This window comes from Phoca vitulina, unplaced genomic scaffold (assembly GCF_004348235.1).
Source record: "Phoca vitulina isolate PV1807 unplaced genomic scaffold, GSC_HSeal_1.0 scaffold40, whole genome shotgun sequence".
Taxonomy (NCBI): domain Eukaryota; kingdom Metazoa; phylum Chordata; class Mammalia; order Carnivora; family Phocidae; genus Phoca; species Phoca vitulina.
Genome location: NW_022589743.1, coordinates 8,482,776 through 8,504,577, shown reverse-complemented (window position 1 = coordinate 8,504,577; position 21,802 = coordinate 8,482,776). Strand labels below are relative to the sequence as shown.

Genomic DNA, 21,802 nt, shown 5'->3' with positions numbered 1-21,802 from the left:
AATTAGAGCAAGTGAAAACACTCACATGCATTTAAAAAATATTAAGTTGCTCAATTTAGCAACTTAATAAGGATAATCTATGAGCCTATGTTTCCTATTGTATGAATACATCTACTATTGCAGAAATTTTGTGCAGATTAGAAATTTATTAACATGCCTAACAGTATTTAGAACATAGTAAATGCTACTGTTATTAATAAAAACATTTAAAAATAAAATTGCATCAATTTTGCATTTGCAGAATAAATGTGCACGCAACTCCCCATCTTGAGGAAGTATACAAAAATAAGTGCAAGCATCGCAAGCCTACTCATTCTTCTGTCTTCACCTTTCTCTGTTTTAGCTGTTTCTTCTTTGGACTTGACCAGATATTGTCAAGGAACATTAACAACTCTGTGCTGCTCTCTAGTGGTAAATACAGAATAGAGTCCGTTAAATGACTGCTTTTTGATACCCCTCCAAACAATGAAATTCTAAAAACCAAGAGAAAATATTTAACTGTAATTTTCAGTCTGCTACCGCTGATAACAGATGAAGAGTCACTCAGCACCTTGCTATCAATTTATTAGTTTAACTACAAGTATTTTTCATGGGAATAAAAAGCACAAACTGATGCTTATCGTAACAGGAAATTTTTATCACTTGTTAGATACCATGATCTGTTATTGCATTATATGAAGTGTGGTTTAAGAAATAGCGTGGCTAGCTTGGCCGCCATCATGAATGACACAGTAACTATCCGGACCAGGAAGTTCATGACTAACCGACTACTTCAGCGGAAACAGATGGTCATTGATGTTCTTCACCCCGGAAAGGCAACAGTACCTAAGATAGAAATTCGGGAAAAACTAGCCAAAATGTACAAGACCACACAAGATGTCATATTTGTGTTTGGATTCAGAACCCATTTTGGTGGTGGCAAGACAACCGGCTTTGGCAGGATTTATGATTCCTTGGATTATGCAAAGAAAAATGAACCCAAACACAGACTTGCAAGACATGGCCTGTATGAGAAGAAAAAGACATCAAGAAAACAGTGAAAAGAACGCAAGAACAGAATGAAGAAAGTCAGGGGGACTGCAAAAGCCAATGTTGGTGCTGGCAAAAAGAAGTGAGCTGGAGATTGGACAACAGAAGGAGTAAAGATGCTGCAGTGGCTTTATCTGTGGTGGTTGTGCAGATTTTTCATGAGAGGATCAATAAACTAAAAATGTTAATGTGAAAAAAAAAAAAGAAATATCGTGACTATAGTGAACATACACACACACACACACTCACACACACACATCCCTCAACTAAAGTAGTCCTAAATATCTCAATTCTTACAAGACAAATTTCATTTTTTTTTTTAAAGTTTTATTTATTTATTTGACAGAGAGAGCTCAAGTAGGCAGAGCAGTAGATAGAGGGAGATGGAGAAGCAGGCTCCCCACTGAGCAGGGAGCCCAATGCGGGGCTCGATCCCAGGACCCTGGGCTCATGACCTGAGCTGAAGGCAGAGGCTTAACCAACCGAGCCACCCAGTTTTTGTTTGAATTTGTTCAAATTTAGTATTTAAATATACTTTTATTTGGTTAATAATTTAAATTCAATAGCTACAAATTTATATTTTTGTATTATACTTACAACATGGTAAGTGTATTCTATTATCTCAACAAACTTGAAACAATTGAAATCATTTCTATTATTTTTGCAAATTATTGGTGAAGCTATTTTTTTTCTTAACAAGGAAAAAAAATTCAGTTGACTAGATAAACTGCTTGCTAAACAAGTGTTTGGGATGAGGGTGGGGGTAAGGGCAAGACTATTTACTAAACCAAAACAAATAAGAGAAAAACAACAATATGAACAAACAATGATAAAATGATCCTTTCTCATGCTATATAGCTTGACATTAATACAATATTTTATTAAATTCTTTATATCCTATATCTCTCCAAAAAGGACTGGAGGCAATTTCAACAACAGACATATAGAATCACATTAGTAAAACAGAAATGGCAAATGGAATTCAAGAGAAATGAAAATGCAAATATAGTTAACTAATTTCTTAACTAAGTTGCTGATATTGTGCTTCAAATTTGGATCTGAGCTTCCTAACAACCAGAGCAAAAAAGAAATCATGATTTACATATTTCTTACAGCAAAGAGGAGAGTAAGGCTTTCTAATCCCTACAAAAAAAAAAAAAAAAGTTCTGGTCTTAATTCTAAATCTAATTTCTCACGTGGGCAACTAATGAGTGATATAATTAACAAACTCAACAAGAATTATTGCAAATTCAGAAATGAGCAGATTTTATATGCTGAGTTTGCTTGTTGGTTTTGCACTTAGGAGAGGCTAAATGAATGTAGTTCAAGTTTAAATGATCCGACTTAATCCAAACTCTCAGAGCAGTAGAGAGATAACATGTCTTCAAATACAATTTCCCTCACCAGGTTTCGAATAAGAGTTAAATAGCACAAATATATAACCTTGGGGCACCTGGGTGGCTCAGTCAGTTGAGCGTCTGAAGCTTGGTTTGAGCTCAGGTAATGATCTCAGCGTCCTGAAATGGAGCCCTGCATTGGGCTCTGAGCTCAGTGCAGTGTCTGCTTGTCCCTCTCCCTCTGCCCCTCTCCCTGCTCTTTCTTGAATTTAAAAAACAAAAACAAACAAAAAACATTTCCTTCAAAAAAAAATATATATATATATGACCTTTAGTTAAGAGTCTGAAATCTGTTCTTTTTCTATTTATTTCCTACTCATTTATTAGGTTAAAGCTCCTTGAAGGTAAAGGCCTATCTTCTAGTTCTTGTAGGATCTTTCACTGAGAAATGGTCACAGTGGCGTTCAGTTAATACTAAAAATTTAGTGATGTAGTAGGAAAACAAACCTCACCACTGGTGGTTTGGGTTTTTTTGTGAAGTGTTATTTTATTTTATTTTATTTTTTCCATTTTTACCTTATAACAGTCTCCTCCAGGAATGATTTCCTGAATATATACCAAGGGACCCTCATTCCGGTTAATTCCTCCTAGGATCTTCAGACCAAGGCCTGTTTCCTTGGTAACTGTAATCATCTGAAAGGCAGGATCCCTAAGATAAAGTAAATTAGCATTCACAGGTTAGCCTAGAGATCTGTGCCTACTTTCTCTTTAAACTACTTGCTAAATCAAATTCTTAGATCTAGATAACCCGAAATACTCAGTATATACTAGCAACGACATTTAGAAAAGTATGGTGATAGAAAAGCAATCAAATGGATTCTGTTACCTCTATTATTTATTTATTTTTTTATAAAAACAATCAAACCATAGAAGAAATCACAGCAATAATGTTTATTTCTTTGGAGCAGAACAAAGAAAAATACCTTCCAACATAGGATTTAAATAAATGTGAAGAAGTATTAAAGGTAACTGAAGAGATGTGTCTTTAGCTGACTTTTAGACTACACTGAGGGATTCCAAAATTAAAGATTTTAGTGAGTTAGGTAAGCGACTTTTTAAAAGACATGTCTGCGGCCATTTACAGCAAAATAAATACGACCTCCGCTCGAATCTCAAAAAGAAAAGTTTATCTTTTTAATTTAGGAAGAGTATTTTCTGATAGAAAGCATGTGCTCCATCCATAATTTCCATCAGATGTAAGAGCAATGCCATTAGAAAAGAAGGAACTGTGAAAAGAATTCTGCAAAAGATATACCCCCAAGTTGTGTTTCTGAACACGCCAGTTAGAGAGGAGACTTTTACTGGTTTGAGAGAGCTTGAACACAGTTTGAAATAAGGCTTAGACTGCTTTCCTGTGATGTACTGGGTACTGTGCTAAGCAATATATATACATTATGCCATTCAACTTAGTATTTATACAACTCCTAAGATTATTACCCTCATTTTTCTAAAATCACCAAAATCTGGGAAGGTTAACTTGGTGGTCTAAGGTTATGAAGCTGGAGAACAGCAATGGAAACCCAGTTTGTCTTACTCCAGAGGCAAAATGTGGTGTAAGATCTGCTTGGTTGCTGTATTAAGGCCACTTTTGAATTATAGGACTTTCAGCTATCTTCAAACATATCAAAAAACTGAAACTGCTATTAAAAAAGAGTTGCCTCGGGGCGCCTGGGTGGCTCAGTCAGTTAAGCAGCTGCCTTCAGCTCAGGCCATGATCCCACGGTCCTGGGATCAAGCCCTGCGTCAGGCTCCCTGCTCAGCGAGAGCCTGGTTCTCCCTCTCCCTCTGCCTGCCGCTCTGCCTACTTGAGCTGTCTCTCTGTCAAAAAAAAAAAAAAAAAAAATCTTTAAAAAAAAAGAGTTGCCTCATATCTTACATATGATTATAGCTTTCAGAAAAAACTTTCTTAGTTCTGCTATGGAAATTCTAACTCTATCTTTAAGAAAATGTGTATTCAAAAGTTAAATCATAAAAAAATAGAATGAAAGGAATTAAAATATAAAAAAAAACCCCTCCCTGCTTCTGAATATTTTGCTTTCTATATAGGACAGCCTCCAAGGTTGCATTGTACTGAATTAGGCTCTAGTGTTGGATGGCCTATCTGGTTACTAGGGCAACAGTCAATTAGCTAGGAAAAGAGGCAGTCGGGACTGGGTCCACAATGTTTCACTGTTACAGATTTCAGAAGCTCAGCCCACTCTTGATGGAATATTAAGCTGTAAGGGCATAAAGGAGTGAAGCCTAGAAGTAAGAGAGTGGAAGGGGAGAGGGAATGAAGGTACCTCATTAGGTACCTCCCATAACCTCTTAAACCCTCTAAATGCGAGTTTCCTTCAATGGGGACAGCATATAATCTCCACCAAGTATTATTGTTTCAGTAAAGGATCCCTCCTTTTCTTTTTTTTTTTTTTTTTTTATTTGACAGAGAGAGAGAGAGCACAGGTAGGCAAAGCGGCAGGCAGAGGGAGAGGGAGAAGCAGACTCCCTGCTGAGCAAGGAGCCCGATGTGGGGCTCGATCCCAGGACCCTGGGATCATTTCCTGAGCCGAAGGCAGACGCTTAATGACTGAGCCACCCAGGGGCCCCCCCTCCTTTTCTAATACCAACAGAATATCTGTATTTCACACAGCATTTACTTGCTAGGACCTTATTTTAAAACCCCCTTAAGAATTTATATTATTTACTTTTCTTAGCTATTAACAATAGTTCTGCTGCTCAACTTTAATCACAGTTAGAGAACTGCAAGTTAAAACTAGGCAGAGATATTGTTTTTCACCTATCAGATCAACATAAATTTAAAACTGACCATATACTCCGATGACAAGGCTACAGGAAAAGAGGTACTCTTGTACACTGTTGATGAGAATGCAAAATGGCGTAACTCCTAAAGAGAGAATTTGGTAATCTCTAAATTTACCTTCTGACTCAGAAATACCATTTCTAGGAATTCATCCCAAAGATACTCTGGCAAAAAATACAAAATGACTTGCATACTAGGTTATTCATTTTGGCATAAGTTGTAATCTCCAAAACTTGCAAACAATGGATGTCCATCAATAAGGTACTGGCTGAGGGCGCTTGGGTGGCTCAGTCAGTTAAGTGTCTGCCTTTGGCTCAGGTCATGATCCCAAGATTCTGGGATCGAGCCCCGCATCAGGCTCCCTGCTCAGTGGGGAGCCTGCTTCTCCCTCTCCCTCTGCCACTCCCCCTGCTTGTGCTCTCTCACTCTCTCTGTCAAATAAATAAATAAAATCTTAAAAAAAATTAAAAAAAATAAGGTACTGGCTGAATAAACTATGGTACATTCACAGGATAGAATCTTACACAGTTGTAACAAGGTACAAGGTAGACATTTACAGACTGATGTGATCACCAGGATATAATTTAAGTTTAAAAAAAAAAAGGCAAGATCAAAAACTATATATAATATGCTACCTTTTTGTTAAGAATATGCTGGCAAGTGGAACCTAGGAGGCGGAGCCAGGATATTTGGGGCCATCTTGCCTCAGTCATATGATTCTTTCCCATGGGCTTGATTTTGCCGCAGGTAGTTGGACAAAATTCTGTGCTGTCCCAGAATGTCAAACTGTTCAGCACCAGGGCATAGAGCTCTGTGCATGGAGTTCTTTGCCTACCACTCAGATGGGCCTGGCTTGTGCCCCTTGGAGCCTGGAGTTTCCCAGTGCTCTCAGGAGGTGTCAGAGAAAGACATCCTGAATTTAACTGGCCTGATACTCTTCTCCAGGGAAGACCTGTGAGTCTGAGCTGAAGGGCTGGTGTGCATTTGTTTACTGTTAATATGCACATATATAACATATATATATTTATATGTATTTGCTTATACAAAAGAAGCATTGAAAAGGAACCAGGGGCGCCTGGGTGGCTCAGATGGTTAAGCGTCTGCCTTCGGCTCAGGTAATGATCCCAGGGTCCTGGGATCGAGCCCCACATCCGGCTCCTGGCTCAGCAGGGAGTCTGCTTTTCCCTCTCCCTCTGCCTCTCCCCCTGCTCACGCTCTCTCTCTCTTTCTCTGTATCTCTGTGTCTCAAATGAATAAATAAAATCTTAAAAAAAAAAAAAAAAAGGAACCAAAAATAAAAATGGTTATCTATAGGAAGAATGAGGTCACAGAATAAATGAAGGACAAGAACGACTTCTCTGAATATACCTTGTTATATGTGTGTTACATGTTTGCATGTCTGCATGCCCTTTGGAATGTGACTTTACTGTTCCTTCCATTAAAATGTAAAGTCTATATCTCTACCCTTTGAATTTGGACTTGGCTAACTGATTGCTTCAGACCAATGGTACACCAGCAAACGTGAGGGAAACAGATATTTGAAAAACACTTGGGTGTGTTCTTGGGAACCATTCCACCATCATGTGAAAGAGCCTGAGCTAGCCTCCTGGAGAATGAGATCAAGTTCAAAGAGACAGCCAACCAGCCCTTCTAGATGAGGTGCCAGAACATGTGAATGGGGCCATCCTACACTTCTGGTACATACCAGAAGAACTGCTTAGCCAACCTACCAAATCATGAGAAAGAATAAATGCTTGTTTTCTGGAGGCATTTTGGGTGGTTTGTTACTCAGCAAATTTTAATCTTACATTATTTTTATACTGGGATCATAAAATATTTTAGATATTCGAAAAAATCAGATCAAATTTTTAAAAAAACAATTACTATAAAGAATTATAAAAAAGAATGCAGAATTTATCCCATACACTGATTTACATTGGAAGGTAATTATTGCTCAACTTCCTTATTATGCTACCTTAGACCACAGTTAACTGTATAAAATTTTCAATCAAAAGTTCATTAACATTCTACACATTTCATATGATAGCTCAAAACATTTTAAATTTAATTTAAAAATTACTTTTCAAGTAGACTGGATGATACCACAGCAGATGTATTTTTATTCATGATTTTACCACAGGAGACTTGGATTTAACTGGATAAATGAAGATCTTGATGAAGAGTCTAGAAATTCTTCTTTTCCTGAGAATGGAGACATAGAAAATAAATTTTCATGTCTTAAGAGTAGTCAATTTGACTTCAACTTTGCATAAAAACATCACATACATGTATAGACATGTTAGATGTATTTTATATATTTTGAAGTATGGCACTTTAGTCATTGCTGATAAAATCTGAGAAATATAAAGACAGTTCGATAGATAGATATAGCTATAGGACTACATCCACATGATTATCTGTATCTATATAAAATCTGCATTTTCTGGCAGAGGTGAAGAACACAGCTAAGCTTCAGGTAACTATTATAGCTTCTACCATTAATATACTTAAAAATGACATAATAATAAAAGACTGTGACAAATATCTCTTGTAATCACAAGGCTAGAAAGTTTATAGTCAGAATGTCTGTAAAATAATTATACAATACACTGTTGAAAAAAAAAAAGAAATTCCTATCATCTTACCAGCTATCTTGAGGGACTTCCTGCAGATCTTACATTACTTTGATTCATATTACTCCACAAGCTTCTTAAATACTTTCTTATGAAAAAAAAAAACATATATATATGATTTTAATGTCTCATACAGCTCCACTGTGAATATTAAAGAGAATGGTGCAGTTTCACTGAAGTAAAAAAGTTGTATTTGAATAGAGCTTTATCCTCTCTGCATAATAAATATGAATAAAGTATAGAAACTTAAAAGACATTAAGAACATTTAGCACAATCCTCTTATTAAAGAAATGAATAGCTAATTCAGAAATTGTGTGCTTTTCCCCACACAAATGAGAAACAGGAGAAACAGTCAATGGTTGTTTTTCTAGCTAGCACTCAGGCTTCAGAGCCTAGAGCATGAACCTTGACATCAGAGATACCTGGATTCCAATTTGAGCTTCTAGGCTACTCCAAGCCTTATTTCTTCATAGGTACAGTAACTATCTTGACTGTAGTGATGGTTTTACAAATGCATATACATGTCAAAACTTAGCAAATTTTCTCACTATAAATATGTACTGTTGGTTATAAATCAATTAGATCTTGGAGCGCCTGAGTGGCTCAGTTGGTTGAGTGCCCAACTCTTGATTTTGGCTCAGGTCATGATTTCAGAGTTGTGAGATCGAGCCCTGTGTGGGGCTCCATGCCCAGTGGGAAGCCTGCTTCTCCCTCTCCCACTCCCCCTGCTTGTGTTCCCTCTCTCGCTGTCTGTCAAATAAATAAATAAAATTAAAAAAAATAAATCATACCTTAATAAAGCTAAATTTTTAAAAAATCAGATTTTCATTTAAAGTTGCCAGAATGGGGTGCGCCTGGGTGGCTCAGTTGTTAAGCGTCTGCCTTCGGCTCAGGTCATGATCCCAGAGTCCTGGGATCGAGCCCCACGTCGGACTCCCTGCTCTGCAGGAAGCCTGCTTCTCCCTCTCCCACTCCCCCTGCTTGTGTTCCCTCTCTCACTGTGTCTCTCTCTGTCAAATAAATAAATAAAATCTTTAAAAAAAAAAAAATAAAGTTGCCAGAATGGAAAGGGGCTAAGGGTATGGACAAAATAGGTGAAGGGGAGTTGGAGGTATAGGCTTCCAGTTATGGAATGAGTAAGTCATAAAGAGCCCACTTTGTAAGAGTATAAACTCATAATGTTCATGAATAAATGGGAGAAGAGCCATTAGGTGAAATGTTTGACAAATTTCTGGGAGACAAAAAATAGATGGTGAAATGATAACTCACAAAGGAGGACTGAAGAAGCTGAAAGCTAGGGGCAAGTCTTCCTAAACATTTTTTTTTCTTTTCTTTTTTTAGAAAGAGAATGTGCACGCAAGCTGGGGAGGGGGGGAAGAGCGAGAAGGAGAGAGACGATCTTAAGCAGGTTCCATGCCCAGCACGGAGCCTGATGAGGGGCACGATCTCACAACACTGAGAGCATGACCTGAGCCAAAATCAAGTCAGATGCTTTAACTGACTGAGCCACGCAGATGCCCCGACTTCTTAAACATTTGTGAGTTGGAGCACACAGAGAGAAAACGGGAATATGCGTATGCTGTACTGGGGTGAACAGAGGTGGCATGCTATACCTCTGAGTTGCTGTGGGGAAATCAATAACTCAGCACACCAGTAACTGATTCAAAGCAAAATTCTGGCCTAAGAAACAGCTGGAAGGAGATGCAGGAGGAACCTGTCTTGAGGAATCCCGAGAGGCTGAGGACTCAGAAACCCAAAGTTTTAGGGAGAGCAAAACTGAGGCAGAGAACTAAAATCAAGGCAATTATCCCAGCACTTCTCTAACCACTGAATGAGGAAGAAATCACAGATTCTGCTGTAAATAATCTGAATGGACCTTCTGGGAACCCGACATAGTGTTGTTCCACTGGCCTGAATGCTAAAATCCTGCTTCAACTTTCACAGTCCCTGTGGTTGCAAGCAACAGAACAGGGGAAGCATGCAGATGAAAAGCGGCAGAGAAATGAAGCCAAAGTGAGTAAGATCCCCATCTAGTGGTGATCTGTCCTAACTGGACACAGAGTCCCCAAGTGATGAAACATAACCCGGGTCTAACGGATATATCGTGGCTAAACTGTACAACAGATTTCATATAATGTCATACTTTACAAGGCATTTTAAAATATTTCTATTTTAGGGCTTGGCGGAGCAAGATGGCAGAGGAGTAGGAGACCTGGATTTCGTCTCCTCTCAGGAATTCAGCTGGATAGGGATCAAACCAATCTGAACACCTACAAACTCAACAGGAGATCGAAGAAAAGAATAGAAACAACTCTCTGAACAGAAAAGCAACCACTTTCTGGAAGGTAGGACGTGCGGAGAAGTGAATCCGAGGCAATATTCGGGAGGATAGACGGCGGGGGAGGGGCCTCCGCCGGCCGCTTCTGGCAAGTGATAGAGCCGCGGAGCACAAAATCGGAACTTTTAGAAGTCTGCTCCGCTGAGGGACGTCACTCTGGTGGCGAAGTGGGGGGTGGAACCCTCGCGGGACAGTGTGGTCTCAGGACCCTCGGGGTCACAGAAAGACCGGGGGTGCCTGAGTGCGGCAGAGCTCCCAGGTATCGGAGCAGGGAAGCGGGTTGCAGAGACGGAGCAGGGAAGCGGGCTGCAGAGACGGAGCAGAGGCGCGGGCTCTCAGCTCGGGGTTGCCATAAACCGTGATCCGCGGCACAGTCGGGCCACTGCTCCTCCAGCAGGGACCCAACAAGCGGCAGATCCGGGGAGACTCACCTTCTTCCCCCGGGAGGAGAGGTGCGGGAGCGCACCGCGGGGATCTGCTGGGTTTGGAGACTCCACCCGGGGTCGGGTGCCAGAGATAGAAACGCGGGGTCACAGGCCGGGTGAGCACGGAGTGCGGCCGGAGACCGGGGAGACGGGAGTGACTGACTGCTTTTCTCTGGGGGCTCGCTGAGGAGCGGGACCCCGAGTTCTTGGCTCCTCTGGGGCGGAGACTGGGAGGCCGCCATTTTCACTCTCCGCCTCCAAAGCTGTACGGAAAGCTTGCAGGGAACAAAAGCTCCGGAGAGCAAACCCGAGCAGATTACTTAGCCCGGACCGGGCAAGGGCGGGGCAATTCTGCCTCCGGCAAAGACATTTGGGAACCATGGCAACAGGCCCCTCCCCCAGAAGATCAGCGAGAACAGCCAGCCAAGACCAGGTTTACCGATCAGTGAGAACGGCAGAACTCCAGCGCTAGGGGAATACTGCACATAGAATTCATGGCTTTTTTACCATGATTCTTTAGTCTTTCAAAGTAAATTATTTTTTTTAACTGTCTTTTTTTCTTTTTTCTTTTTTTCTTTTTTTTTTGAATTTTTCTTTTTCCCTTTTTCAACCAACATCTTATCAATCCCTTTTTAAAAAAAAAAAACATTTTTATTTTTCATTTTTAAAGTCATATTCTATCCCTTTATAGTAGTTACCTGTATTTTTGGCATATATATATAAGTTGTTCTCTCTTTAAAATTTTGAGATAGTTTCTTCTAACAGATCAAAATATACTCTAAATCTCTAGTGTATGGTTTTTTTCTACTCCCCTGCCTGATCACATTCTCTCCCTTTTTTCTTTCTTTTTTTTTTTTTAAATCCTCTTCTTTCTTTTTTCAAACAACTTATCAAATCCTTTTATAAAATTTTTTTATAATTTCCATCTTTACAGTCATATTCCATCCTTTCATCATATCAACCCTTATTTTTGTACATATATAAGTTTTTCTTTCTTTAAAATTTTGGGAGGGACTTTCTTTTAACAGACCAAAATACACCCAAAATCCAGTGTGTGGCACTGATCTATAAACCAGCCTGATCATATTTGATCACATTCTGTTTTTGTTTTGTTTTGTTTTGTTCTGCTTTTGTTTTTATCTTTATCTTTTTCTTTTTTCTTTTTTTCTTTCTTTTTCTTTTTTCTCTCTTTCCCTTTCTTTTCCCACTGCTTCAGGTCTTTTCTGATTTGTTTAGAGTATATTTTCTGGGGACGTTGTTACCCTGCTAGCATTTTGTTCTCTCATTAATCTATTCTCCTCTGCACAAAATGACAAGACGGAAAAAATCACCTCAACAAAAAGAACAAGAGGTAGTACCGACTGCCAGGGACCTACTCAATACGGACATTAGTACGATGTCAGATCTAGAGTTCAGAATCATCACTTTAAAGATACTAGCTGGGCTTGAAAAAAGCATGGAAGTTATTAGAGAAACCCTTTCTGGAGAAGTAAAAGAACTAAAATCTAACCAAGTAGAAATCAAAAAGGCTATTAATGAGGTGCAATCAAATATGGGGGCGCTAACTGCTAGGATAAATGAGGCAGAAGAGAGAATCAGTGAGATAGAAGACCAAATGATGGAAAATAAAGAAGCTGAGAAAAAGAGAGATAAACAACTACTGGATCACGAGGGCAGAATTCGAGAGATAAACGATACCATAAGACGAAACAACATTAGAATAATTGGGATCCCAGAAGAAGAAGAAAGAGAGAGAGGAGCAGAAGGTATAATGGAGCAAATTATAGCAGAGAACTTCCCTAATTTGGGGAAGGAAACAGGCATCAAAATCCAGGAAGCACAGAGAACCCCTCTCAAAATCAATAAAAATAGGTCAACACCCCGACATCTAATAGTAAAACTTACGAGTCTCAGAGACAAAGAGAAAATCCTGAAAGCAGCTCGGGAGAAGAGATCTGTAACCTACAATGGTAGAAACATTAGATTGGCAACAGACCTATCCACAGAGACCTGGCAGGCCAGAAAGGACTGGCAGGACATATTCAGAGCACTAAATGAGAAAAATATGCAGCCAAGAATACTATATCCAGCTAGGCTGTCATTGAAAATTGAAGGAGAGATAAAAAGCTTCCAGGACAAACAAAAACTAAAGGAATTTGCAAACACCAAACCAGCCCTACAAGAAATATTGAAAGGGGTCCTCTAAGCAAAGAGAGAGCCTAAAAGCAACATAGACCAGAAAGGAACACAAACAATATACAGTAACAGTCACTTTACAGGCAATACAATGGCACTAAATTCCTATCTTTCAATAGTTACCCTGAATGTAAATGGGCTAAATGCCCCAATCAAAAGACACAGGCTATCAGATTGGATTAAAAAACAAGACCCATTGATATGCTGTCTGCAAGAGACTCATTTTAGACCCAAAGACACCCCCAGATTGAAAGTGAGGGGGTGGAAAACCATTTACCATGCTAATGGACACCAAAAGAAAGCTGGGGTGGCAATCCTTATATCAGACAAATTAGATTTTAAACCAAAGACTATAATAAGAGATGAGGAAGGACACTATATCATACTTAAAGGGTCTATCCAACAAGAAGATCTAACAATTGTAAATATCTATGCCCCTAACATGGGAGCAGCCAATTATATAAGGCAATTAATAACAAAAGCAAAGAAACACATTGACAACAATACAATAATAGTGGGGGACTTTAACACCCCCCTCACTGAAATGGACAGATCGTCTAAGCAAAAGATCAACAAGGAAATAAAGACTTTAAATGACACACTGGACCAAATGGACTTCACAGACATATTCAGAACATTCCATCCCAAAGCAACGGAATACACATTCTTCTCTAGTGCCCATGGAACAGTCTCCAGAATAGATCACATCCTAGGTCACAAATCAGGTCTCAACCGGTACCAGAAGATTGGGATCATCCCCTGCCTATTTTCAGACCACAATGCTTTGAAACTAGAACTCAATCACAAGAGGAAAGTCGGAAAGAACTCAAATACATGGAGGCTAAAGAGCATCCTACTGAAGAATGAATGGGTCAACCAGGAAATTAAAGAAGAATTAAAAAAATTCATGGAAACCAACGAAAATGAAAACACAACTATTCAAAATCTTTGGGATACAGCAAAGGCAGTCCTAAGAGGAAAGTATATAGCAATACAAGCCTTTCTCAAGAAACAAGAAAGGTCCCAAGTACACAACCTAACCCTACACCTAAAGGAGCTGGAGAAAGAACAGCAAATAAAGCCTAAACCCAGCAGGAGAAGAGAAATCATAAAGATCAGAGCAGAAATCAATCAAATAGAAACCAAAAGAACAGTAGAACAGATCAACGAAACTAGGAGCTGGTTCTTTGAAAGAATTAACAAGATTGATAAGCCCCTGGCCAGACTTATCAAAAAGAAAAGAGAAATGACCCAAATCAACAAAATCATGAATGAAAGAGGAGAAATCACAACCAACACCAAAGAAATACAAACAATTATAAGAACATATTATGAGCAACTCTATGCCAGCAAATTAGATAACCTGGAAGTAATGGATGCATTCCCAGAGATGTATCAACTACCAAAACAGAACCAGGAAGAAATAGAAAACCTGAACAGACCTATAACCACTAAGGAAATAGAAGCAGTCATCAAAAATCTCCCAAAACACAAAAGCCCAGGGCCAGATGGCTTCCCAGGGGAATTCTACCAAACATTTCAAGAAGAATTAATACCTATCCTTCTGAAACTGTTCCAAAAAATAGAAATGGAAGGAAAACTTCCAAACTCATTTTATGAGGCCAGCATTACCTTGATCCCAAAACCAGACAAAGACCTCATCAAAAAGGAGAATTACAGACCAATATCCCTGATGAACATGGACGCAAAACTTCTCACCAAAATACTAGCCAATAGGATCCAACAGTACATTAAAAGGATTATTCACCACAACCAAGTGGGATTTCTCCCTGGGCTGCAAGGATGGTTCAACATCCGCAAATCAATCAACGTGATACAATACATTAACAAAAGAAAGAACAAGAATCATATGATCCTCTCAATAGATGCAGAAAAAGCATTTGACAAAGTACAGCATCCTTTCTTGATCAAAACTCTTCAGAGTATAGGCATAGAGGGTACATACCTCAATATCATAAAAGCCATCTATGAAAAACCTACAGCAAATATCATTCTCAATGGGGAAAAACTGAGAGCTTTCCCCCTAAGGTCAGGAACGCGGCAGGGATGTCCACTATCACCACTGCTATTCAACATAGTATTGGAAGTCCTAGCCACAGCAATCAGACGACAAAAAGAAATCAAAGGCATCCAAATCGGCAAAGAAGAAGTCAAACTCTCACTCTTTGCAAATGATATGATACTTTATGTGGAAAATCCCAAAGACTTCACCCCAAAACTGCTAGAACTCATACAGGAATTCAGTCAAGTGGCAGGATATAAAATCAATGCACAGAAGTCAGTGGCATTCCTATACACCAACAACAAGTCAGAAGAAAGAGAAATTAAGGAGTCGATCCCATTTACAATTGCACCCAAAACCATAAGATACCTAGGAATAAATCTAACCAAAGAGGCAAAGGATCTGTACTCAGAAAACTATAAAATACTCATGAAAGAAATGGAGGAAGACACAAAGAAATGGAAAAACGTTCCATGCTCATGGATTGGAAGAACAAATATTGTGAAGATGTCAATCCTACCTAGAGCAATCTACACATTCAATGCAATCCCCATCAAAATACCATCCACTTTTTTCAAAGAAATGGAACAAATAATCCTAAAATTTGTATGGAACCAGAAAAGACCCCGCGTAGCCAGAGGAATGTTGAAAAAGAAAAGCAAAGCTGGCGGCATCACAATTCCGGACTTCCAGCTCTACTACAAAGCTGTCATCATCAAGACAGTATGGTACTGGCACAAAAACAGACACATAGATCAATGGAACAGAATAGAGAGCCCAGAAATGGACCCGCAACTCTATGGTCAACTCATCTTTGACAAAGCTGGAAAGAATGTCCAATGGAAACAAGACAGTCTCTTCAACAAATGGTGTTGGGAAAATTGGATAGCCACATGCAGAAGAATGAAACTGGACCATTTCCTTACACCACACACAAAAATAGACTCCAAATGGTTGAAAGACCTCAATGTGAGACAGGAATCCATCAAAATCCTAAAGGAGAACACAGGCAGCAACCTCTTCGACCTCAGCCGCAGCAACTTCTTCCTAGAAACATCGCCAAAGGCAAGGGAAGCAAGGGCAAAAATGAACTATTGGGACTTCATCAAGATAAAAAGCTTTTGCAAAGCAAAGGAAACAGTCAACAAAACCAAAAGACAACTGACAGAATGGGAGAAGATATTTGCAAATGACATATCAGATAAAGGGCTAGTATCCAAAATCTATAAAGAACTCATCAAACTCAACACCCAAAGAACAAAGAATCCAATCAAGAAATGGGCAGAAGACATGAACAGACATTTTTCCAAAGAAGACATCCAAACGGCCAACAGACACATGAAAAAGTGTTCAATATCGCTCGGCATCAGGGAAATCCAAATCAAAACCTCAATGAGATACCACCTCACACCAGTCAGAATGGCTGAAATTAACAAGTCAGGAAATGACAGATGTTGGCGGGGATGCGGAGAAAGGGGAACCCTCCTACACTGTTGGTGGGAATGCAAGCTGGTGCAGCCACTCTGGAAAACAGTATGGAGGTTCCTCAAAAAGGTGAAAATAGAGCTACCATATGATCCAGCAATTGCACTCCTGGGTATTTACCCCAAAGATACAAAAGTAGGGACCCGAAAGGGTACGGGCACCCCGATGTTTATAGCAGCAATGTCCACAATAGCCAAACTGTGGAAAGAGCCAAGATGTCCATCAACAGATGAATGGATAAAGAAGAGGTGGTATATATATACAATGGAATATTATGCAGCCATCAAAAGGAATGAGATCTTGCCATTTGCAACGACATGGATGGAACTGGAGGGTAGTATGCTGAGCGAAATAAGTCAAACAGAGAGACATGTATCATATGACCTCACTGATATGAGGAATTCTTAATCTCAGGAAACAAACTGAGGGTTGCTGGAGTGGGGGGTGGGGTGGGAGGGATGGGGTGACTGGGTGATGGACACTGGGGAGGGTATGTGCTCTGGTAACCGCTGTGAATTGTGCAAGACTGTTGAATCTCAGATCTGTACCTCTGAAACAAATAATGCAATATATGTTAAGAAAGAAAAAAAGAAGAAGAAGAAGGTAGCAGGAGGGGAAGAATGAAGGGGGGGAAATCGGAGGGGGAGAAGAACCATGAGAGACGATGGACTCTGAAAAACAAACTGAGGGTTCTAGAGGGGAGTGGGGTGGGAGGATGGGTTAGCCTGGTGATGGGTATTGAGGAGGGCACGTTCTGCATGGAGCACTGGGTATTATGCACAAACAATGAATCATGGAACACTATATCTAAAACTAATGATGTAATGTATGGGGATTAACATAACAATAAAAAAATTTAAAAAAAATTTCTATTTTAAAGTACTACAATGAAATTTAAGTATTTAAATTACTTCATTCACTTAAGATGCCTGACAGTGTCCTGAATGCTGGAGGTGAGGTGGAAATCGGAGTGGGAAGACGAACCATGAGAGACTACGGACTCTGAGAAACAAACTGAGGGTTCTAGAGAGGAGGGGGGTGGGCGGATGGGTTAGCCCGGTGATGGGTATTAAAGAGGGCACGTTCTGCATGAAGCACTGGGTGTTATACGCAAATAATGAATCATGGAACACTACATCAAAAACTAATGATGTAATGTATGGTGATTAACATAACAATAACAAAAAAAAAAGCAGAGTCTGTCCCCAAAGACAGTCAAATAAACAGATATCAGGAAGGTGCTAAGTGCTCTGACAGTGGTGTGCACAGGGGGGCTGGGGGAGCACGGAGGAAGGCCACTCAACCCAGAATGGAATCATCATTAAGCACCAATGTGGCCAGACACCACGTTAGAGGATTTTACCCTCCCTCAAAGGAGCCCCACAAGGCAGGTATTATTACATATTTATATTTACATAAATGAAAGGTATTTACATAAATGAAAACCACATCATGGAGAAGCTCTGTGACTGGTCCATGACCACATGGCTAAACAGTTTTAAAGTGGAATGTGAATCCAGTTTTCTTGAGCTCCAAACCCAACCTTTTTCCACTACGGCATGCTGGGAAACTGATTTATGTGGAAAAACTTCATTCTCTGAAAATACAGGATGAGAGTATTAACAGTACTAATAGGCTGTGTATATGGAGATGATATTGTTGATTAAACTAACAGAAACTGGTTTAATTTTATCCATCCAAACAGCAGGCTTTTTTTTTTTTTAATAAGCCAGGTATTCACTGTCATATCCTTACACCTTAAGTATCATAAAATGCCTCTCCCTTCCCTCTTTTATTTATTCCCTATTCCTTCCTTTACAGAAGCTAGCAAGCCCCTCAACCAAAAGGGGTTCTGTAATGTTACACACACACACACTAAACCCCACATTAATGAACGACACAGAAGGGAAACATTCTATTCTTTTACAAAAAATCTGCCCATTCAAGGAAAATATATTGTTTTTCTAGTTTGGTGACTCATAAGGAGGAAAATGTGAGGTCAGCCAAAACAGAGAAAGTGGAACACTGGGGGGGAAAAATTCTTGTTTTATACAATAAATCTATTCCAGAAAACTCAAATTAGAGCTTTACTTTGATTAAAAGTTTTAATTCTATATCATTAGAAATCTCATTAGATAAAAAATCTGCCTGTGATGCATGTTTGAATAACAGACTTAATAATTTATATTCCCAAAGAGATGGCATTCAATACTTTCTAAAACTAGTTCTTTTTACTAGACCAAAATTAAGAAAATAAAAAGGAAAGGGATAAAAACATCCGGCAGAAAAGATGATAAATATTAACTTGATGAAATTACAATATTGAATGAATTAGTATGTCTTTTTAGTTTTTTAAAAATAGCTAATACATTCCCATGAGGTATATGTAATGGATGTATATATGCATCCTATCTATCTCCACACCATTTCCACATACTTAAGTACCCACTGTTTTTGTTTCTTGTGAATACTTTTAGTTCCTTTATGCATAAACAAATATGAATAAATATTGACTCCTTTGCTTTTGTTTTGACTAGGAAAGTAGGTTACAACCAGCACAAAGCATCTAGCTGTTCATGCTGTGCACTGTACAATCCCTGAGGGTATGGGTCATATACATGGTATAAACAGGTCCTCTGGTGTATACAGTAGTCCTGAATACTATAAGCATGGCTGTGCAATCTGCCGGGTTTTTTTTTTTTTTTTTAATTAACATAGAACCTGGAATTATTTCTATATTTTTACATAGCATCCTAATTCTTTTTTTTGTTTTTAAGAGGGAGAGGGAGAACTCCCCCTGCTTGTGTTCCCTCTCTTGCTGTGTCTCTCTCTGTCAGATAGATAAATAAAAAAAATCTTTACAAAAAAAAAAAAATAAAAATAAATAAATAAAGAGGGAGAGGGAGCATCTTAAGCAGGCTCCATGCTCACTGTGGAGCCCGGTGCAGGGCTCGATCGCACAACCATGAGATCATGAACTGAGTTGAAATCAAGAGTTGGATGCTTAACTGACTGAGCCACCCAGGCACCCCCCTATTTCTTTTTTATTTTTCATAGCTGCATGGTATTCCATTTTATGGATGGACCATATTTATTTATTCCCTTATTGATAGATACTTAAATTGTTTCACATTTTTTGCTATTATAAACATGCTGTGATGAAACCCTATAGATCACATCACATGTGCACAAATTTATCTGTATGACAAATTTACAAAAATAGGTTATCATCATTTATACACACTTGATATTTTGATAGAAACTGCCAAACTGCCCTCAATCATCAACTGTCCTAATTTACCATCCCTCCAATAATAGTGACTGATACTCCAAATTCTCACCAATAGGGTGTATTACATAACTATTGGATTTTTGACAATCTTATTGATAAAAGCAGTATCTTAAGATCTTAAGTCTGATGAGGCTGAACATTTGTTTTTATATTTTAAGAACCCTTTAGTATCTCCTTTTATGTGAACTTTATTTTTATATCTTTTGCCTATTTTTCTCTACATGGTTAGCTTTTTTCTGTCCAGTTTCTAGGAGTTCTTACATCCCAGGGAGACTATCTCCTCTTCTTGCACTAAGAATTGCAAATACACTTTCCTCCTTTATTCTTAGTTATGGATTTTGTTGTTATTGTTGTTATACAAAGGCCTGTGGCTAAATTTATCAATTTTTCATGGTAAGTCCTTAAGTCAAATGTAAGTCCTTATACACTCCAAAGTTATAAAGAACTCTCTCATATTTTCTTCTAGTATTTTTATAGTCTCATTTAAAAATCTTTGATCCATTTGGAATCCATCCTAGTATATAGTATAAGGTATAGATCCAACTCTTATTTTCTCCCAAGAACATCACTAAGTTGCCTCCACAACATTATTAAACAATCCATCTTTTCCCACTGATTTGAGATTAGACCTTTATCATATATCAAATCTCATAAATATTTGGACCTACTTCTGTGCTTTTTATTCTTGCCCATTGGTTAGTCTATCTTAATAATGGTTTACAATATATGTTTTACGTCTGGTAAATCCAACCCTCTCTCATTACTTCTTTTGTTAACCAAGTTTTCCTGGCTATTTTTGGTTGTTTATTTTTACCCATTAACTTTAAAATTTTATCTTATTTACAAAACAATATAATGCCAATTGTTGGGGAATCATGTTAAATTTACAAGTTAATTGACAAAGTATTGGTATCTATCTTTATACAGTTGAGTCTTGCTACCCAAGAACTAGTATGTCCTTCCATTTGTTCAAGTCTTCTTTTGTGACCTTCTGTAGTGTTTCAAAGCTGTCTTCATATGGGTCTCACACATTTCTCATTTAATTCCTAGGTATTTTAATCTTTTTGTTGTCTATTTAATGCCTTTAAAACATCTATTATTTACTTAGAAGTATTTAACAAGCTGTGTAGTTAAGGAACTCTAATGCCATTTTGTTGTTTTTCTAAAGCGAAAATGAACCAGAAGTAACGGGAAGAAAGACAAGGTGTGGCAACAAAGAAGGAGAGATGTGTGGGCTTACTACTAAGCCCAAACAGTCCCTTCATCTTCATCACCATTATCATCATCACTGATCTGGGCAGTGAGCCTGCTGATTCTCTCTCTCCCTCTGCCCCCACCCCCCCGCCTCAAAAGAAAGAAAGAAAGAAAGAAAAAAAGAAAGAAAGAAAGAAAGAAAGAAAGAAAGAAAGAAAGAAAGAAAAAGAAAGAAAGAAAGAAAGAAAGAAAAAAGGAGAAAGAAAACTAGGCCCTTCTGGTTATGTTTCCTTTAATGTCATATTCCCTTTACGTCATTTTCTTCTTTTATTCCATTTGCTAAAGTGTCAGCAAATTTTGCAAGGTGAAAGAGAAAATAACATAGATTTGGTATTTACCAGAGAAAACTAGCTATACCCTTTAATTTCTCATAACTATTCCTTTGTAAGCAAATTGGTAAGCAGTAATAAATAAAAGACACTTTTTCCCTGCTATAGTTTAGAAAGAAATAAGACTTATAGCAAAGAACCTCACAGTACAAACAGTGTTTAATGTTAATTCCCTCTCTTATTAACCATCTCTATCTAGCCTGTTTAAAAAGAAACACTTTGGAATTCTCTTTGCCACTGGTTTTATATTTACAAGGGCATTGCACTGGGAAGAGCACTGGTCTAGAAGTTAAGTTATGCGGGTCTGAGTTTCATTTCTGGCTGTCCGCTAGCCAAGGGACTTGGAGCAGTCACTGAACGACTCTGCTCCCCAGTTTCTGCATATGCAGAACGAGAATGACAAGATCATTCATAAAGTGATCTTTAAAGGTTCTTCTTTGGTTTTATGAATCAAAAAATTCTATTCCAGGCTTACTAAACTACAAGCCCCTCAATGTTTTTTGAGGGGAGGGCTTTCTTTTTAAAATGTGCGTGCACCTCTAAGACCGGTCTGGTCCATGAATGGGATAGGGTAACCGTGAGTCAGGTCATTTGGAAGGA

The 21,802-nt window shown here is 38.6% G+C and overlaps 2 protein-coding genes across 5 annotated transcripts in view; one reads left to right on the top strand and one right to left on the bottom strand.

Annotated features, from left to right (window-relative positions):
- STXBP4 (syntaxin binding protein 4) overlaps positions 1-21,802 on the bottom strand; it is a 222,109-nt gene that overhangs the window by 195,047 nt on the left and 5,260 nt on the right. For 3 of the 4 annotated variants that reach the window (XM_032429268.1, XM_032429269.1, XM_032429266.1), the window contains exons 2-3: positions 7,307-7,428; positions 2,943-3,075 (exon numbers count right to left, since the gene is read on the bottom strand). In XM_032429268.1, coding sequence (XP_032285159.1) covers positions 2,943-3,075; positions 7,307-7,353 — 180 coding nt within the window. In that variant the 5' untranslated portion in view covers positions 7,354-7,428. Of the gene's footprint in view, positions 1-2,942; positions 3,076-7,306; positions 7,429-7,871; positions 7,948-21,802 lie in introns of all 4 variants that reach the window. The other variant, XM_032429267.1, reaches the window with a different exon arrangement.
- LOC116647722 (40S ribosomal protein S24-like) lies at positions 711-1,233 on the top strand. Its single transcript, XM_032429271.1, has one exon. The coding sequence runs from the start codon at positions 720-722 to the stop codon at positions 1,038-1,040; it is 321 nt and encodes a 106-aa protein (XP_032285162.1). The 5' UTR covers positions 711-719; the 3' UTR covers positions 1,041-1,233.

What these genes read in the sequence shown, in the direction of transcription:
- LOC116647722 (XM_032429271.1), top strand. Translation starts at nt 720, where the DNA reads ATGAATGACACAGTAACTATCCGGACCAGGAAGTTCATGACTAACCGA.